Source organism: Scatophagus argus, chromosome 8, assembly GCF_020382885.2.
Source record: "Scatophagus argus isolate fScaArg1 chromosome 8, fScaArg1.pri, whole genome shotgun sequence".
Classification (NCBI taxonomy): domain Eukaryota; kingdom Metazoa; phylum Chordata; class Actinopteri; family Scatophagidae; genus Scatophagus; species Scatophagus argus.
The window spans coordinates 173527-193373 of record NC_058500.1 but is presented as its reverse complement, the minus strand read 5'-3'; the positions used below and the strand labels follow the sequence as shown (position 1 = coordinate 193373).

At 46.2% G+C, this 19847-nt stretch overlaps 1 protein-coding gene across 3 annotated transcripts; it reads left to right on the top strand.

Annotated features, from left to right (window-relative positions):
• The first annotated feature begins 339 nt into the window (after positions 1–339).
• ccdc120a (coiled-coil domain containing 120a) lies at positions 340–19815 on the top strand. 3 transcript variants are annotated; one of them, XM_046397485.1, is made up of 11 exons: positions 340–492; positions 9649–9827; positions 10308–10422; positions 10535–10662; positions 10832–10945; positions 11242–11383; positions 11500–11556; positions 12112–12211; positions 13173–13957; positions 16106–16376; positions 16472–19815. In XM_046397485.1, the coding sequence occupies exons 2-11, from the start codon at positions 9780–9782 to the stop codon at positions 16575–16577; spliced, it is 1866 nt and encodes a 621-aa protein (XP_046253441.1). In that variant the 5' UTR covers positions 340–492; positions 9649–9779; the 3' UTR covers positions 16578–19815. The 3 variants fall into 3 exon arrangements, with proteins under 3 accessions (XP_046253441.1, XP_046253443.1, XP_046253442.1); XM_046397487.1 differs by lacking the exon at positions 340–492 and adding an exon at positions 3638–3717; XM_046397486.1 differs by lacking the exon at positions 340–492 and adding an exon at positions 5538–5850.
• The last annotated feature ends 32 nt before the right edge of the window (positions 19816–19847 follow it).

Here is a 19847-nt window from a genome sequence, read left to right as displayed (position 1 = left end):
GATGCACTTAATGCCCCTCCACATGCTCCGTGGATCGTTGGAAGCAAAGTGTCCCTGGATCCTCTGGCCGTATGCGGTCTTGGCCCTCTTCACTCCTGCAGTCAGCTCTCTTCTCGCCGCCCTGAGTGTCAGTCTGTCACCTGACCTAAACGCAGCATCCCTGGCCTTCAGCAGAGACCGGACCTCCGCGTTCAGCCAGGGTTTTTGTCATCCGACTTGAGCCAAATGTCAGATAATGGAGGGATCAAAGGGACGCATGACGAGCAATCGATTTGTTTGATCAGTCAGTCGTCAATCTGTCTCCATGTTATGACTCCGTGCGCGCGCATGAACAGGCGCGTGCCCGCGGCATTGTGAGCGCGCCTCGCGGTGCTGATGGAGCTTCATTCTGTCTGAGCGCTGCTGTGTCGAGGAGGAGGAAGAGCAGGGATCCTTCCTCTAATCAGATGAGCGATCCGCGATGCAGGTGATCAGGAACCGCAGGGGATCCAGGTAGGCGCAGAGGCTCCTCACATCAGACTCCATTTAAAAGTTTGTTATTTTCTGGTCGCTTCGCCCGCGTGCAGCAGCACGCAGCGGGAACAACAAAGATGAGTCTTTTTCTTGAACTGTGACGAGCTCCTCTTCAGTTCGGCTCACAGTCAGTAAACAGAGGAGTCATTTATCAGAATCACATCTCATTTATTTCAGCTGGTGCAGAAACGCGCCGCGTACCGCCGCAGGACGCGGACCACGACCCGCCGCAGTTTGGTTGATTTCATTCCCGTCGAACTGGACCCGAAACATCATTTCTGACATGATGGAATCTGAATGTTTGATGACGACGAAACGATGTCATTTCTGTTTCTGAGCGCTGTTTTCACTGTGGCTGTCCCCACCCAGTGCCACGTGCCTGCTGCGTGTGCGTGTGTGTGTGTGTGTGTGTGTGTGTGTTACTTTATTAAAGCTGCAGAATACTGATCACTCTGACTGATCAACAGATCAGTTTCGTGGACCCATGTTGACAGTTAAAGGAACAGTCACAGGTGTGCCTTCCTCACCTGTTTACCGGTGAAACAGGAAGTCGGTCAGTGTCTCCGTTCTGACCAGCAGTTTAACACGATGTTCATGCGATCATCAGTACAATCAGTTTTCAGTGTTTTCAATTTTCTGACTGATTCCTTGTTTACAACCAAGATTGTTTCCATGAAAACTGATCTGTTCAACTGCTGTTTCTATGGTGATAAGGATTTTCCAGTTCAGCTGTTTGTGTTTCAGTCTGTCAGCCAATCGAGAGCAAACAGCTGGTCACATGGCTGCGTTTAGGCCTTATGTCTTTCCTCCTGAAGAAGAGCGGTCAAAGTTCGGTTTTTGTGAAATACGATGAGCTGTGATTCAGGCTGTTTACGTGAGCACATCAGTCGGTCAGCATTAAGTGTCCAGCATCTCTTTCTGAAAGTCGAGTACATTATGAGCCCTCAAAGTGTTTGTGAGGGCGACGTACAGCCAGCTGCTTGTTGTTAGTGATGCTGAACCCGAGTACAGCGGTAGAATCGTGGCTCACCCTGAACCGGTTTTACGCTGTCGCCCCCATAGTAGCTCAATGTGTGTGCCAGACCCCACAGTGTCCAGCACGGGTCGTCTTGGAGCTCTGGCTCACTGACAGGTGGGTCAGGTACAGGTGGGAACCTTCACTCGGGTGACAGGTGGTGTTTGATGCTATGCTACGCTAACACTGTGTTGCGTGTGTGTGTGTGTGTGGTCAGCGGACACGGTGTCCTGTGGTTACAGCGTGTCACAGTCTGCCGCTCCACAGACTCCAGATCAGTTCCAGTCCCCTCACAGTCAGAGGACTTCACTCATCTCTCCTTCAGTCTGTTGTTGGATCGTTTCTCTCTTCTCTTTACTCTCAGATGTTCTCGGCTCCACACGTCTGACTGCTCTTTTAAAAAGTGAGAATCCGTCCTTTAAAAGGCTGAAGAGGCGTTCAGGTGCTGTAAGTCAGTGAGCTCTCACTGTGTAGTGTGACATTCAGGTGCAGTTAGGTTGTCAGTGACTGCTGGTCTTGATGTGAGGGCAGCGAATGTTCAGAGATTATCAGCACGTGAGCTGAACTCAGATCAGTTCAGAGTGTAACGTAAAGTTTAGAGCGGCTGCACAAATAATAAAAGCTGAAGCTAAAAGACATCACAGTGACATCATCAGACAAACTTTCATCAGCCGCACAGCAACAGAGTCTGCAGCTCTCTGATTGGATGGTTCTGACAGTGATGCTCTCTGGGACTTGTAGTCTGTCACCTGTGAGACTTCCTGTCTGTGACTCCGCCCGCTGAGCTGCGATGTCACTGTGATGTCACCTGAAAACCACGCCAAGCTTCAGTCTCACACACACGCTGAGCATCCAGGGGTTGAAAGGTTATTGGCTGCCTGGTTGGGCCTCTCAGCCAATCATATGCATGAAATGAGAGTTGGGATTTTGTACATTGTTGCCATGCGGAGAATCTGCTGCCTGACCTACATTCATCCACACACAGATCCTCACACACACAGGTGTAGCTGTGGATGTGTGTGTGTGTGGCTCAGAGGCACATCGGCAGCATCTTCATCAGTTCTTTGTGCTGACTCTGTGAGGACCAGTTTGGGCTCTGTGATCCTCATGCTTCACTTTGATGGGAGGCCGTTTACAAAGGACTGAAAACACACACACACGCGGTGGATTACAGGCTGCCGCACAGCCCACATCAGGTCTAAAACCTCAACGCTGGTGCCCTGTTAAACTTTTACTACTTAGTATGTAAAGCATTTAGTACTTCAGTACGTAATTCTGCGCATGAATCCTGCCCTGAATATCCAGTTGATGTCAGCTCAGCACTGAAAGCTGCTGTCTGCTGGTCCGGCCACTGCAGACCGAGAACCTTTTTTAAAAGCCTTATAATCACTTTATTTTTATCATCATTTTACTTCTTGTTATCTATTTGGTTTTATTCTTTTTATTTTCTTTCAACTGACTTGTTTTAATTTTGTTTCTGAGTTTGCAGGACTTTGAGTCTCTGTGTGTGAAACAGGAAGTGTGTAGTCATCACCTTCACATTTGTTTTTTTTGATGAAAGATGAAAGTGACATATTTTGTCTTTGGAGGGAACTCACTTTGTGTTCTGCATTTAACCCACCCAAGTGACGTGCACACACACACAGCAAACCCGGGGCAGTGGGCGACCGCGTGCAGCGCCCGGGGAGCAGTGGGGGTTAGGTACCTTGCTCAAGGGTACCTCAGCCATGGACACCGGGACGGGGAATCGAACCAGCGATCCACCGGTTACGGGTCCGACACCCTAACCGCTGATCCACGGTTTCATACACTTCAGTTACTGCTGTACTTCAAACCGACAGAAACAACTACACAGGTACTCCTGTCTGTCTGTCTGACTCGTGGACGTATGAGGACGTGTTTGGATGTCCAGGCTTCGGGGACGGGGACGACGTGATGAGGACTCAAAGTTAAAAGATGAAAATCAGATTTAATATTCAGCTGTGACCTGCTCAGCCCTGATTAAATCTGTTTTCATTCCTTCGTGGTTCTCTAATCCCACGCTTTCTCTTTTATTTTTTCAGTTTGATTTATTGACATACTATGTAAAGTTTCTGGAGAGCCAATCAGAGAACAGGAACAGCCAAAGAAGAAGTGCATGAGAGAAAAACAGACCTGAGATCAGACAACATGTGGTCTTCAGTCTGAAGGTGATGATGGTGATGATGATGATGATGATAATGATGATGATGGGATGAGATCAGCAATCAGCTGATTCTTCTAAGGATCATCTTTTACTCTTTCATTGTGAAGGTCTTTGGTGAAGTTTCCGTGGTGACACACTGAGCTCACTTGATTGGTCTCTCTGGCTGGGTGCTCTGGTGTTTCAGTATGCATATGTGAGGTGGAGGGGGACACAACACAGAGGTCAGACGTATGTAGACTTTGCCTGCGTGAGTCTGGACCTCCAGTCAGGGATGACGAGGAGGAGGACGATGATGCTGATGCTGGTGGTTATCGACTTTCGCCTTCAAGGTTTGTGTTCGGGTAAAAGGTGGCATTTGGTGGTGCCTCCTTCAGGCCAGAGGGGCAGCAGTGAGACTAGAGGATCAGGATGTAAATCCACTTCTGTCTGGTTCATTTCCAGTCCTGACTTCTTCAAACGGTTCATATTTGTTGGTCTGTGTGTGCGTGTTGGTGATGTGTGGCTCACAGTCGCAGGTGATTTCTGATCAATCATCAGATGATAAGTGGATGTGATGAACAGGACATCAGCATCAGAGTCAGTCAGGATCTCGCATCAACCAGAGCTTTTATTTACAGTTGACGCTCTGGGCAGCCATCTTGGTTTGTGAACTCGGTGTCCTCTGAGGTCGTCTTAGTTGATTGGTGTTTGATTTGTCACTTCTGGCTTCGAAAGTCAGAAAACATCTTGGAAAACGAATTACAAGTATAAAACGAATGCAGCATGTGTTCACAAGCTCAGACGTTTAGAAACACTGAAATCAGAGAATCAGCATTCGTTACAGGAAACACATCTAAACTACACAAGAAGAAGAAACTCACACACACACACACACTGCTGCAGCCGTTTCATATCAAAGCAAACCATCAGCTGTTTGAAGTCCTCCCTATCTGTCTCAGTCCTCAGTAGCAGCAGACACAACAGAGCAGAGAGCATCATGGGAAACAGATCAGCATCAGAGTCTTGATCCTGCGCCGACGTTTATGTTCACAGTAAACTGCAGCTCCAGGATCAGTCGGTCAGCGGCTGGTAATACTTGTGTATTTTTACTGTTGATACTTTAACTACATGAAGCTGATCTAGTACTTCTTTATTCAGTGCAGATTTAAGACGTTGACTGAATATTCAGTCTGAACTGAATCATTTTTCCCAGAGTTCCCTGCTTCTGAGCTTGGAGGTCTGAGCTGCTGAATGTGACAACAGATAAGCGGAGGAGGCGTCTGAATGTGAACATGTGAGCGTTGGGTGGAGGAGGGCAGTACGGGTCTTTTGTTCTGTTAATGTTAGGGGAGGCTGGAGGGTGGGGTTTGGGGTTTGGTCTTCAAAATAAGAGGAACAGAAACAGGGCAGAGTATAATGTGAAGAGTTGCTCTTGTGGCTTCGTGTTACCTGATGGCGTCTCGTTATAATCTGACGCTCAGCTGGCATGTGTTTGACATGAAAACAAAATGACTGGAGAGCTTCGCACGTTTCCTCAGATCTGAGCAAGAGGTAACAGATTTAGAGATTTGGACAGTAAATGTATTCACACATGGAGATAAACTTATTATGAATAAATAAATAGAAATTTGTTTATTTGTAATAAATAGTCATTTTAATTTGCCACAGAAATGTGTTAATGTAACACATATTTTCCAACATGTTTGTGTACAAATGTGTAATGTGTGTGTGAATATTTTATCAGATGATCAAGCTGAAGTGTAAAAATTTTACAAAGCAAATAAAAAGTCAAATCTCTGCTGTCCAGCTGTGTTCGATGTGTGTTTCAAAGTTTGTTTGTGTTGTTAATCTGTCAGCAAACATCATATCCTCCAAATGTTATTTTTCACTTTTATTTTGATAGAAATCAGAGTGAATTTCCTGTGAGGTCAGGGGGCTTGTACCTTCCTGCAGCTTTAATCTGAAGGGCTACACAGGAAGCGGGGTGTATTGTTGGAGCAGTCGGTGTGGACGTTTGGAGCTCAGAGCAGATCAGGCTGAACTGATGGACATGTTTCCACTGCCTTCTGTCCGGACAAATTTTGATTCTGGATCCAACTGGTCCTGAAGTCCGGTCATGTTTCTGAGGAGACCCGAGACGCTGGTTCAGCCTGTGAAGGTATTTCAGATTCTGAGTCACTTCATGTTTGAAATCTGAGCTAAAGTCAAATTGTAATGCAGACAGTCGGAGTGTCTTGCGCCTTTTGACTTTCATGCGGTCTTCGGTAGGTTTGCTTGTTGTTTGTGGATCATTAAATCCTGCTGTTGCGCTCTCAGATTGGAACTCCACACAATCCTGATCACATGAACTGGTGTGTTCGGGTGCAGTAGGATTTCAGTTTTGTCTCAGATATTGTCTTTGAAGGTTGCAGCAAAGCTGTGAAACTGGAGGATAAACGTGTCAGCGCTGCAATATCCTTCAGCAGACCTGACCCCTGAATGTCTCCTTCAGCAGCTCAGCTCAGGGCTTGTTGTGTAAATTACTGCTGAGCTGATGTGCTCAGCTGGTGAACAAGCCGAGGCGACGGGAAACATTCGAAGTGTGAGGTGTGAAAGTTTGTTTCTGACCTGAGGACCACAACTGAAAGCTGTGAGACGTGGTCTGATGTGGTCTGTCCTGGTGTCCTGCACTGATCTAACACCCGTGAAGTCAGCGTAACAACAGTGGTTAAGAAGCAGGTTCTTCTAAATCCTTCTGAGTCTCAAGTCCTTTGATTTTTGATCTCTTCTGTGGGGACTGAAGCTCCATCTTTGTTTCTGCTCTAGCTGGGCCACATCGGGCCGTATCAGGTCTCTGATTGGTGGATGCACCTCCGCGGTGTTTGACAACTTCATGAATAACATTAAACAGTGACTTTAAATGTGTTAATGAAGGGGGTGGGGGGGAGTAACCCCCCTCCCCCAGTACACCAACGTTCAGCCAACGAGGTCCAACACCTTCTTTATCTGTGTGAGAGAGCAGATCAGAGTACAAACAGATCGAATGATCTCGTGCACAGAGATCGGCCATCATCCTCCTCATCCTCACTCTAAACTCGGTCTGACTCTGAGCTCCATCCTGTAAAAACAAAGATCAGCATGAGAAGAAGAGTGAGAAAACAGAAGAGAGTAACGAATGAGGACGGATCCTAACAAAATGTAGTGAGTCCTGAACCTCATGAAAGGTCAAACCGAGACCCTGCAGGCCCGAAACTGATCTCAGATCAGTTCACACAGGACTGAAGTGATGCTGCAAACTGCTGAAAGCCTGAAGAGGACAGAAACTGCAAGTCTGAACACAAGTCAGCAGGACACAGGAATGTCAGGGACGAGACGAGGGAAGGGGGGAGGAGGAGGAGGAGGAGGGGAGGTTTGTATGTGTGTGTGTGGGGTGGGGGGCGATGAGGAAGAGACCATTGGACAGGTCATCTGTTGTGTGTGTGACAGGAAGTCGTATCTCGTCTCGCTGATGAACTGCAGCCGCCTCAATCTCGTGTAATGGTCGGAAATGTAACCGAAATGCACTCTGATTGGTTCTGCGACCCGATCCACAACAACCAGCGACAGCCACCACACTGCATTTCCTGTGACAGCTTCACAAGAAAAGTCAGCTCATGTTTTGTCAGTTGGAGGCTTTTAATGTGACACTGCAGCAGTAGAAACATTAGATCAGTCAGCTCATCAGCAGAACAGTTTGTTACATAGGGATCATGTGATCTTTAAAAAACGTCATCACCTGTCTGACCTCACCTTCGCCTGTCAGTGTGTGTTACAGTGTGTGTGTAACAAGCAGTTTGTGGTTTGTTGTTTTGAACCTTCAGAGCTCAGATTTATCTCTTTCTTCACGACCTGACTGTCTGTGTGCCTGTCTGCCCGTCTGCCTGCCTGCCTGTCTGTCTGCCTGCCTGCCTGCTTGTCTGTCTGCCTGCCTGCCTGCTTGTCTGTCTGTGTGCCTGTCTGCCCAGCTACCTGTCTGTCTGCCTGGCTGCCCGGCTGCCCGTCTGCCTGCCTGTCTGTCTGTCTGTCTTTCTGCCTGCCTGTCTATCTACTTGTCTGTCCGTCTGCCCATCTGCCTGCCCGTCTGCCTGCCTGTCTGTCTGTCTTTCTGCCTGCCTGTCCGTCTGTCTGTCTGCCTGCCTGCTTGTCTGTCTGCCTGCCTGCCTGCCTGGCTGGCTGGCTGCCTGTCTGTCTGCCTGTTACAGTGCAGGTGAACACGGTCTTTGCGTGTATTAAACTGATCTGCGATCTGTGGCTGTCAGATGAAATCCTGTGGCTTCTTGTGTTTGTTTTCCCACCAACATCAGTGTGTGAATCCAGGCTGTTCTCCGCCTCTCATGCACTCATTTCCTTTCTTTCATCGCTCATTTCCTTCTTCCTGTTTCCTGATGTGTTCCACTTCCTGTTCTCAGGAATGTTCAGTCTGTTGTCCTGCAGTCAGAGGACATCTTGTTCTCCTCAAGCTTTTGTGAAAGGCCTCAGAGTTCATAGAGGACTGGGGTCAAAGGTCAGGGGTTGGGATGTCACCTTTTCTATTTTATTCTTCTCTTTGTTTTCTTTAACATAACAAATGTAATGAATGTTTTTGTTTTGCCAAAACTCTACATTATACAAGTTCACCTCCAGTCAGCAGGAAGTGCTTTAACTGGAAGATTAGATCACAGTTCACCTGGACTTTCACCTGAGCAGAACAAGCACCTCCATATGGACACTCCCTCCCTCTGAGCTGTTCAGTCTGCAGGCTGATAGACCTGCTGGGTGTGAGCCTGTCTCACCCTGTGACTGTCTGCGGCTCTGCAGGTTACAAACACTCACACACATCGAAGTCAATTCACGCACCGTCCTGCTGCCAAAACACTCACAAGCAACAAATGTGGATTCATCTGCTGCTGAAAATAGTCCCCAACATGTGGCCAGTTTCATCCTGCGTGTTTGATAAAAACTTCGGCGAGTAGCTGATTTAAACATGAAACTGTTTACTGACACTGTCAGCAGGAACCAGTAAGCCACATCCAGGAAGTGGGACAGGCCTGAGAGTTGGACATGTTTTGGATTTGAGTCTGGGTTTCCAGTCATTCCTGGGAAAAGTGTTTTTAAGTGTCCTGAAAAACTTTTACTTTGCGTTTGTTAGTGTTTGTCCAGGCACAGTAAGGATGGGATGATGTTATCTGATTGTCTTACATGATTTTACCACAACTGGAGGAGGAGCTTCCTGTTTTAAGGCTGGTGGTAGAAGCTGTTGGAGTCGAGCTGGTCCAGATCTGGTCCAGATCAAGGTCTGCAGACTGTTTGTTTGTTGACAGAGCAACCTCAGTTTTGTTTCATTTTGTTTGTAATTTTCTTTCACGCTTTCTTTAAAACCAGCCTGAACCTTTTTGCCGTTGTGTGAAGTTGAAACAGGTCCAGTCCAGTCCAGTCCAATCCAGACTCTGTGTGCTCTCCCGCCACCATTTAGCCAATCAAAATCAATCAAAATCTAGTTAAAGTTGTTTCTATTTAGTCATTGGCTCTGTAAGTGACCTATTAAAAAGTGAACATAGTGAAGGTTTTCACTGATCAATGACTGAAGCAATTAGGTGATTGATCCGGTTCTTTGTTGTGTGACTGATCACTCGGTCACATGATCATTATTTTTAGCACTGATGTTGTTCAGATCTGACTTTTCATTCATCCCCACTCTGTCCACGTTGTCTTCTTCTTTTTCTGTTCTCTTCTTGGAGGCAGCCATGGCCTAGAGGTCGGAGGGTCACCGGTTCGATTCCCCCACCGGACGGGCAGGAAAAATTTGGGTGTGGGCACTTAACCCCCCAATATGCTCCCCGGGCGTTTGATGCTGCCCACTGCTCCTGTGTGTGTTTCACATGGGTCAAATGCAGAAGACAAATTCAGTGTGTGTATGTAAAAATATATATATATATACTGTCAATCTTCTTCTTCTCAGGTTGGAGGTTCTGAAGACTCGTTAAGTCCCTCTGCAGGCTGACCAGAGAACTGCATCTGGACGGCCAGTTCACCAACCAGTCGGCCTGTTGTCCAGTGACTCCGTCCTGTGGTTGGTGTTCAAGCTGTTGGATGGCCACAGGGGTGAACTACTGGAGCTCTTATGAACCCAGTTACAAGGTGAGATTGATTGATTGATTGGCTGGTAATCATTTGTGTGTAAAAATGAGAAAACAGCAGCACAGAGGAAAACGGGTGGAAGACCTCAGCATCACAGCCAATGCCACACCAAACCTCCCGTCCAATCCAAGATACATACAGTCACTTGGGGCAGCAGGTAACCAGGTTCAGTCTTGTTCCAGTTGCGTCATGGGCTCACACAGGGAGGTGCAGACTCTCATGTCAGGGTCTGATGAAGCTGGCAGAACCTCGACCTGAACCGGACGCTCACCTTCTCTTGTTAGTCATTGTAAATTTTTCTTTGTTATAATGGGAATCTCTTCATAACGAGATCTTCTCATTATTGAACTGGTTTGGATCCATTACAAGGAAATGTTTGTTTAGTGAATGTGATGTTGCTGCAGGTTTAATTTAATAAATCTGTAAACTTCTGGAGCATCTGCTCAACATGTGTCAAACTGACCCGAGTGAGTCCTGCAGGTGAGGGAGTGTGGGTGGGGCGGCGAACAGGAGTCGAGCAGTGAGGAGGGAGGAGGCGGAGTCACATGGGAAACACAAGCCATGGAGGTCAAAGGTCAACTCATCTCAGCACCTGGTGAGAACAAACACCAACCGTACAGTGATGTTAAACATGTCACAGCATGTCAACCGGCGTGTGTGTGTGTGTGTGTGTGTGTGTGTGTGTGTGTGCGCGTGTCACCATGCAGACCCTTTCACCTGTCCGGACAGGAAGCAGATGGAGCGAATGACAGAGCTGCAGGAGAGGAGGCGGAGCCTGCAGGCACTGCTGAGTACACGATTGGCTGAGCTGAGGCGCGTCTGTCTGCAGGAGGCGGTGAGTGATGTCATGACCACACCCCTCCCCCCAACAGGGATCATCCAGTCATAGCTGATCTTTCTCCTGGACTCTTGTTCCTGTTGAGTTTTTCTGAACAAAAGCAGCTGCCCTTTGAATTTAATATGATGTGATAAAGGGTGAGTTTTGCTGTGTTTTCATTGGTCAGGAGCTAACAGGTGCGGTGCCCAGTGACTTCCCCTTGGAAGTGGGAGAGAAACTCCCCTGTGTTCGACGGAGGGGCGGGACGTCTCGCTCAGGAAGCAGGAAGTGTCAAGCACAGGTGAATTAAAATGTGACACTGAAGAAAATTTCATGGCAGTCTAAGACAAGGACTTTAAAAAGCTGTGAAAACGTCACCGCTAACGATTTCTTGTCAGAGGAAACGGTCCAGATGATTGGTTCAGACCTACAGAAAGATGTCATATGACTTTACCAGAAAAACCAAACCTGAACCAGACAGGACCAGAACTCAAACCCACTCAGTTAGAGTTGTAACCAACTGTGGTCAAAATGTTTGAGTCAGATCAGATCTGCTGGATGTTTAAAATCCACTTCCTGTCTTCATGTCGTCTTCAGGACGAAGACATTCAACGCTCGAAGCCCAAGAAAACCTTATTCAGTGCAGCTTTGCGGAAACACAGCGACTCTGAACATAACACACACAGTCAGACACACACACACCAAGGCAAGAGGACTGTCCACAGAGGCTGCCACACAGGTAACACACACACAAACAGGTAACACACACACACACAGAGCTGACAGTAGATGAGAAGTTTCAGGAAACTTCCTTCTTCCTGCTTTTATTCTGAATCTGTGTGTGTGTGTTTCCAGATGACTCGGTGAGGTCAGAGAGCAGCTCGACATCAGACTCAACAGGACATGATAATGGTAACACACTCTCTCACACACACTTAAAGGTGGTGCTGCAGATTAGATTAGATTAGATTCAACTTTATTGAATCTAATCTAATCTGCTGGAGCGCCATCTGCTGGCTGTGAGAAACAGTTAAAACTTTATTCCAACTCTGCTCTTATTTTGACAGTTTCATTCATCATTTCTGTCAGGTGTAAAAGTGTTGCACTCGCAGAGTTAACATGTGGGATGTGAAATCACAGTGACATCACTAAAAAGACAAAGGACAAAATTTCAAGACCAGAACTGGATTAAAGTTTGAGTCTCTGAGACGAGTTAGCTCTAACTCGGACTGAGTGGCACATAAGAACATTAGTGTTATTATTCATTCATTCAGAGATGACAACACTGCTTGTGTATTTGAAGTTTGTGTCCATGTTGTGCTGTGGTTCTCCTGAGCTGCTGCTTACCAAACGTTAAAGCATAAATCAACACAAAAAACATAAATGAATCATCTTTTGTTCAAAATATGTAAACATGAAAATATAAGCCAAACTGTCTGTCTGCCTGCTTGTCTGTCTGTCTGTCAGATGATGGTGTGTCTCAGTGTCGTCCCCCACTGGTCTCTGCTGGTTCTCCAGTTGAAGTTTCCTACCAGAACAAAAACAGGAGGAACTCGGTGCACAACAGGTAAACACATACACCTTTCCTGTCCCCCTTATGGGGACATTATGACTCCATCTCCAAATGTCATCTCCATGTGACATGTGACCTAACGTGGACACTTGATTGTAAAGCAGGTGTAAAAGCAGTAGACTCCACATCTTTCTGTTGTCTCAAGCAGCTTAGCATCAGGTGATCGGGGTTATGTGGCCAGCCAGGCTAGCAGAGCTACTGCTAGTAGACTTATCTACTGGCTCTCAATAGCTACTTACAGTGTGACTAACTTTAGCCTAATTAGCAAGACCAGTGTAATGTGTTTGGTCACATGACCCAGCTCTCTGTACCGGTTCATCTTCCTTCACCTGGAAAGCTCCATGTGGAGCTTCAGATTGCTGCTTTTAATATTCAGCACAATGTGAAGTATGAGACGTACTGGTTTTAATTGGGAGGATGGTCATGATCACGAGTCTGTTCAGTCCAGATGTTTTCACTGTCAGCTCTGCTCCTTGTAGGGGACTCCATATGAAGTTACTTTTCTCTGATTCTATTATTTCTCTTCCTGTGTGCACATCTTTCTTGCTCACTGACTTGAGTCCTGGAAAGTACAGATTTCATTGGTTGGATGGAATCACATGAGAGTATATATAAGTGGGATTGTTCTGTTTAAAGGACTGCTAGTGCAGTTAAGTAAAGTAGAAACACTTAATTTAAAAATGTAACAATTCTCAATAATTTACTGATTATGTGTCCTCGGTCCAGATAGGATGGGATGGGGAACAGAGTCCCATCTCATCCAATCTTAAATTTCTTACTTGATGCTGGATGTAAATGGGGTCTAAAATACTGTGCTGTGCTGTGAAGGTTCATGAGGTTGCAGACTGTACCCACCCAAACAGGTGGTGCAACAGGCATAGGTTGTGAACTTACAGTTAGCTAACCCTGAAAGGTTAACATAACATGAAATCATTCTGTCCCTCTCCTCTTTCAGGACCGAGCATCCAGAGACTCTTCAGACCCACAGACCCCTCCCAATTCATCCCGCCCATCCCCCTCATCTCCCCTTGCATCCTCCTCCCGCCCCCCCTCGCTCTCAAGACTCGTCCTCCTCCTCTGGACCTTCTGATCCTGGAGCAGCAGGGGAGGTTAGGGTTAATGCAGCTCGTCATAGTAACAGCTCGGATGGTGTCTTGGACTACATTAACCCTCTGGGTGATCAGGGGGGACTGTGGGTAAATGGTCAGCCAGGGTCCAAAGGAACAAATGTGGCTGGAGTGGTCAGGAGCTCCGAGACCTTGAAAGGGTCTGACGGCCTGACAAGGAAAAAAATGATTGATGGACCCGCTGAGGATGGAGGGATGGGGCAAGGAAGAGGAGGTGGGTACAGTGAGGTACTGCTGGATTACATGTGGGGAAAAAAGCAACAGGTGCAGCTGCAGCGACAACAGTCCCAGACCAACAACAGGCAGCCAATCACATCACATCACCAGTTGCTCTACAATGGCTACACCTCCCAGCAGCCCTCGGGAGCCCCACGCACCTGCCGCGGTCACCCGGGTGAACAGAGGCGAATCAAAGTGACCCGCACAAAATCCTGTGGCCCCTTCCTCCCTGTGCAGCAGAGCCAGACTGATACCCACAATCCTCCTCTGTCTGCCATCCAGCCAGACCCCCACCCTCACCTACTGCCCCCTCGACCACCACAACTGCCCCCCATCCAGGACGCACAGCTAGAGGAGGCCACCAGGAGCCTCCACAAGGCCCTCGCCCTGGAAGGTAAGCACCAAACACTTTCTGTTACATCAGAGTGCTTGAAATAACCAGAAAACCTACATTACCTGTGAGCAGTTTGCTGCAGTCCCCAAGCACCTCTGTGTGGAATCTATGGATGACCACAGTACCAAAGAAAGGACGTCCCAGGTCTGAGTGACTACAGAACTGTGGCTATTATGTCACATGTCATGCAGACCTTCAGTAGACTGGTATGGCACCATTTGAGGACCCTGCTTACTCCCTCTTTGGACCTACTGCAATTTACATATTAGCCAAACAATGAAATGGAGGATGCTTTCATGCTATCATCCTCAAGACCCACAAGGTCATCTCACACCTGCAGAGGAAGTTTTGATCTTCTTCTTCTTGAGTGCTTTCAGCACCATCCAGGCCAACCTGCTAAGGGAAAAGCTTCTGGTGATTCATCTGCATCCTGCATCGTGGACTTCCTCAGTGGTTGGCTGCAGAGTGGATGGCTGTGCCTCTGAGGTTGTGATTATTAACACCTGTTCACCTCAGAGAACTGCATTACTGCAGTGGTGCCATTTGTGTTCAGTAGTTACAACTCAGACCCCAGCTTCAGCTATTGTTCCTGCCACCTTCAGAAAGTTTCTGATGACTCAGTAGTTGGATGTCACTGGTTTAGTGTGGGGTGAAGGACAGGATCAAAGCCTGGATAACCCTTCTCACCTCTCCATGACGAGCAGATGCACTGTAGTTCATGTATGAGACATGCAGACACTATGGTGTCTTCTTGAGACTGGGTAGTGACCATCTTTCAGTTTGTTGTTATATTCAGCTGTCTGCTCACATGACTTCAGCAGTTAGCTTGTTCTCGGTGGATAAACCAAGCAAGTGGTTTGGATCTGAGAATTAGTTTCTGCAGTCACAGCTGAGACAGGAAACATCATCAATAATGTTTGAGCAAACACCTCACTAGAGGTAGAAGTCACTGCTGGATGGTTCTTTCGGACCCTGCAGCACCTCTTAGCCACATCAGTGTGTTTGATTTTGGTCACTTGGTGTCTTTATGGATGGTTGAGTGTCTGCACATGCATTATTAGACTTCAACTTATATAGAAGTATAATAATGTCAACCCAATCATCCTTAATCTACCCTACCCTATACCACAGCTTTGTACATATTAGTGGTATTTATGTACTAGCCCAGACCCCATAGGCCAAGGCCTAGACCCAACTGCAGCAGCCCTCACATCCCCTGATACTCACTGTAAAGTTCAGAAAGTCTGTGCTCTGATCTGATGATGTTTTTACATCTGTGATCATAAAATCTCATGAATCTTTAATGATGTGAGGATGAAACTGGGTCACTGCAGCAGAATCAGGCCGTCTGTCTGCAGCATGAAGGTTCAACTTCAGGCAGGACATGAGGCCACCTGTGCGTCATAGTTCAGACAGACTGGAGGCTGGAAATCAAACCAGTAAAAGCCATAAATTAGTTTGGTGGTGTATGAATACGAAACCTGTAGAACTCTCCACAGTGCCTTTATTTTGAAATGTAGGCTACACATATCCTGTCTTTACTTCTTCACAGAAAGATGTTTTGTTTTTGAATCAAATTTTGAACATGCATCTCAAATTCCTTCCCAGAAGGTTGAATCTGGACACTTTAATAGCAGATGGTGGATGTTGATGATGAAAACAATTTCTCAACACCATTTCAAAAAATCAGTCACTGATTAAAGTTGTTTTCAGAAGTGGAGGAGATGGAGAAGGAAATTTGCTGCTGTGGGATTCCATCATAAACTCCAGTCAGTATCAAAACTGTATAATCTCCATGAAAGTGGATGTTGAAGTCCGGTAGGAGATTTTAAATGATTTTTCCCCAAAATTGAGATATTTGATGGTGGTTGTTGAGGCCACATTGAGATACATATATGGTGAAGCCAATAAAAGCGAATTAAAAGCAGTTTCCTGTGAAGTACGAGAGACGTGGCACATATGGCACTTTTCCATTTGCCTTGAACTACTCCTGTCCTAAAAATTTTTAGAAAGAAAGTTTTAGAAAGTATGCAGCAGGTGTGGACAAATGATGGGGACACTTAAAAACTCTCAGAAAAGAAACTGACAGAAAATTAAATCCAAAACTTGCTTCCAAGGTTTAATCTCTCATTTGTGTGTGGTTGACAGGTCTGAGGGACTGGTACCTGAGGAACACAATAGGTTCCACCCACCAGAACCAGGCCAATGGAAAGGCCAACACAGGGGTCAATACTAAGGTAAACGGGGGGGTCAAAGGTCAGGCTGAAGGGGGAGGAGCTCTGCAAGGCAGACGGAGGACTCACGGTGTCATCCAGCAGTTGACCTATCAGACGGAGACAAGTCATCATCAGGGTCTGCCGCATCACAAACAGATGCTGCCACATTCAGCCACATTCCATGGACACCCACTACACGGCAGGTAGGATTCAGGTCACCTGTGCAGTTACAGATCCACCTGAGCTCTTGTAATGGACCAGCTGACTCTCTCTCTCTCTCTCTCTCTCTCTTCCTCAGGACTATGGATAGCTCTCTCTGCCATGACTCCTTCCCTCCTCAGAAACAGGAAGTTCCTCTCAGAGACCTCACTCTGGATCAGCCATCTCCTGGGACTCTGGTCTGACTCACTGACCAATGAGGATGTGAGGATGCTGACAGACAGATCCCACCAATCCCAGGCTGGCCTCCTGGGATCAACAACTCTGTGGACTGTTTGTCCTGCTGGTTGCTCAGAGAACCAGGAGAACCTGTTCCTGCCCACCATGAAGTCACACAGGGGATGTTGATGTCACCGCCCTTTTGGAGACTGCAGTCTGACCTCAGATGAGGGTGAGACACTGCTCAGTTCTGATGAACTTGTTTCGATCAGGGATGATATCGATTATTGATGTCTGGACATCATTATCGCACTCCTCCACATCCCACTCCTGAACTGTTTTGCTTCAGAAGGTGTTTGAGTAAAATCACAGCTGAAACATTTAAAACTTGAAGTAATTTTTGCTGGATTTTTTTCTATGACTGTGTCTTCATCTGTAATGAGACAATCAGGACTAAACCAGTTTTTATATGAACTTTTGATAGAAGTGATGATAATGATGATGATGATTATGAAACTGTTGCACTCACTCTTTGAGGAGACGTAATCACCAGCTGACAGAACCAGCTCAGTCCAACAGACCAGCAGTTTTTTATTGTCTGAAAGTTGAACTTTTGATAAACTGATCAGATCAGGTGATCTGTTTGATCCCTCAGGTGAGTCCACACAGACTCTTCAGGTATTCCTACAGTGGACTCAGCATCTCTACACTAAAGTTAAACAGGAAGTTAAACTGCAGGTTGATAAATCTGTAAAACACAAAGACGTGAACGTGAAAACAGTCAACTTCGTTTGACTCTTGTTGTTGTAACCAAGAAGCTTCAGTACAATTAATAGTAACATTTGTTTATAGTGCTTTTTAAGCAATCATGTTAAAAATGTCAAATAAGGTAAAGCGAAAATTACTGACAGTTATGAAGATGGATGTCCTGAGAGCTCCCCCTGGTGGCTGGCTGTAATGCAGCTCATAAGCTCCTTCCCCTCAATGTTAAGTGATTGGACATGAACCAAACTCCAAACTTCCAAAGATAGTTTGTCATTTTAGGTAGTTCCTGTCACACTGGTGTTGTGCACATTTTTCTGATCAGCTTGGTTTTAATTAGTTTGTTTGCTATGTTTGATGGGCCAAGACATCCTGATTGGCTCAGATGGGTGTGTGGGCGGGAACTTGATGCTGTGGCTCCACCCCCCGATCTCCACTGCACAGACTCTGGCTCCAAATTGTGTCACCAGAGCAAAATGGAAGTACTCATATCAGGGATACTTTGGCTTCACTTTAGTACAGTCGGAGGAAGCGGAGACATGTCAGCCATCTTTATATGAGTCAGTGGTAAGAACAAAAGACAAATTCAGAGGAGCACAGGACATGAATTCAAACTTTCCAGTCAGCTAATATTTGGATGAAGGAGACAGGAAATCAACATTCATTTGTTTCTGTTTATGAATCCAGACTTCAGTCATTCATTGTAAAAGCTGAGGGTCCTGATGCTGTCAAGCTGCAGAATCAATTTATGAATCCACATGTTTAAGTTCAGTAAAGATGAACATGTGTGATTAATTTATTTTTAATTCTTTTGAACGTCTGAATCCTCCTCCTCCTGAGGAAGACGAACTTCCTGATGCGGACTCTGCAGGGTCAGAATCCAGTCCGAGAGCAATAAGAGGATCGGAACGTCCGTGATCAACCTTTCAGGATGAAACTCAGCTTCAGCGACAATCAGCGGACGATGCACAGTGTTGATTGACTGGTTTATTGATTGACTGAATGGAGCTTCACTCTTCACACAAATGCTCATGAACCCACCATGACTAAATGCAGTGTGAAATCAGTGTTTTATGGAGGTTTGTAACAATATTTATTATTATTCAAAGTGATCGCTTTGCCCTCTCAGTCTATATTGTTTCTTGTCTGAAGTCAAAGAAACCAGTATGACCTCGTTTCCTTCAGCATCAAGCTGCTGTCACATGACACACATTCAGTGAAGACACACACTTCATGAAGAAGAACCTGAGCATTCATCTGTTCGTGGAGTTCATGTCACCGCATTGAGCTGAAACCACTCGCCACAGACACGTTATGGACGTTTTAGAGGAGCCACAAGATGTATGTGGATGTGAACAACATGAAGCCACTGGATGGACTGTGATGGCGTGTAGCTCAGACGTTCATGGATTTTGTGCATTTTTCCTTTTTAACACTGATTGGAAGAGCAAACTGATCCAAATGTACACCAAACATAAGACCTGCCCACCTCCAAAGGTCCGACCCCCTGACTGGATGCTGCAGCCACCTCTCTCAGACCGACAGATCAGTACAGGCTGATGATAAACTACGTGTCTGCTGGTTTGTCGTCATCTGAATGATGTCAGCTAACATCCTGTGGTTTCCGATTGGCTGCATCAGCTGTCGTGTGACTGCAGTCCCAACATGCACTTCTTTTGATTCTAGCCTCGCACCGAAGCAGAACACAACAGACTGCACACACACTGACACACCAGTGAACACACGCCGTTCTGCAGGTGTGGTCCCACCACGTCACCTGCCGCCACACGTGTGAACAAACAGGCCACAGTATAAAACTACCGTAAGAGAAGTTTTAAACGGACTGGCAGGGAAAAAGAGCTGAGTAATGACCTTATGGGCTTTCCATACATCACTGTGTGGTACAAACATTTAGGGCTTCGCCAAGATGATAAAGAGCTCATGTTCAGTTCCATTTCAGCCCATTTTAACCCTTTGTGTTGCAGTTTGGTGTGATTTTAATTTACCAGCCTAAAAACATTCGAATCAGCCTTTATAAACTATATGTTCCATCATATGTATGGCCAGAGAACATAAACTCGTTGTTTATGTTCATGTTCTGAGTGTCGGAACAGTATTTGTTCAGAGTAAAGTCCACTACTCGTCATGCAGTACCAGTACCAGTTCTGAGTTAAGTACCACTATTCGTCCTGATGTTCAGTGTCTCCCTTCATGTCCAGGACCAGCTGGTGTCCAGCTGTTGTCCAAATGTGTAGACAGTCTGTCAGGGTGACATCACAGCCACATCTGCCGTGATGCATTCAGGTGTACTCTCTACAGTCGGTGTTTTTAAACTTTCAGCTGAACAGTCTAAACTTTCCATGAAAATCATTTTCTAACTTTTTGATCACTTTTGACATTTGTACTTCTTTTCTGTTGTTTGATGTTGGAAAATCAAAAAGGTTTGTGTAAATCAAGACTGACAATCTGTAAACATGCTGTTTTTAATAAAGAGTTTTACTACTAAACAGTGTGGAAATACGCAGCAGCTCGTT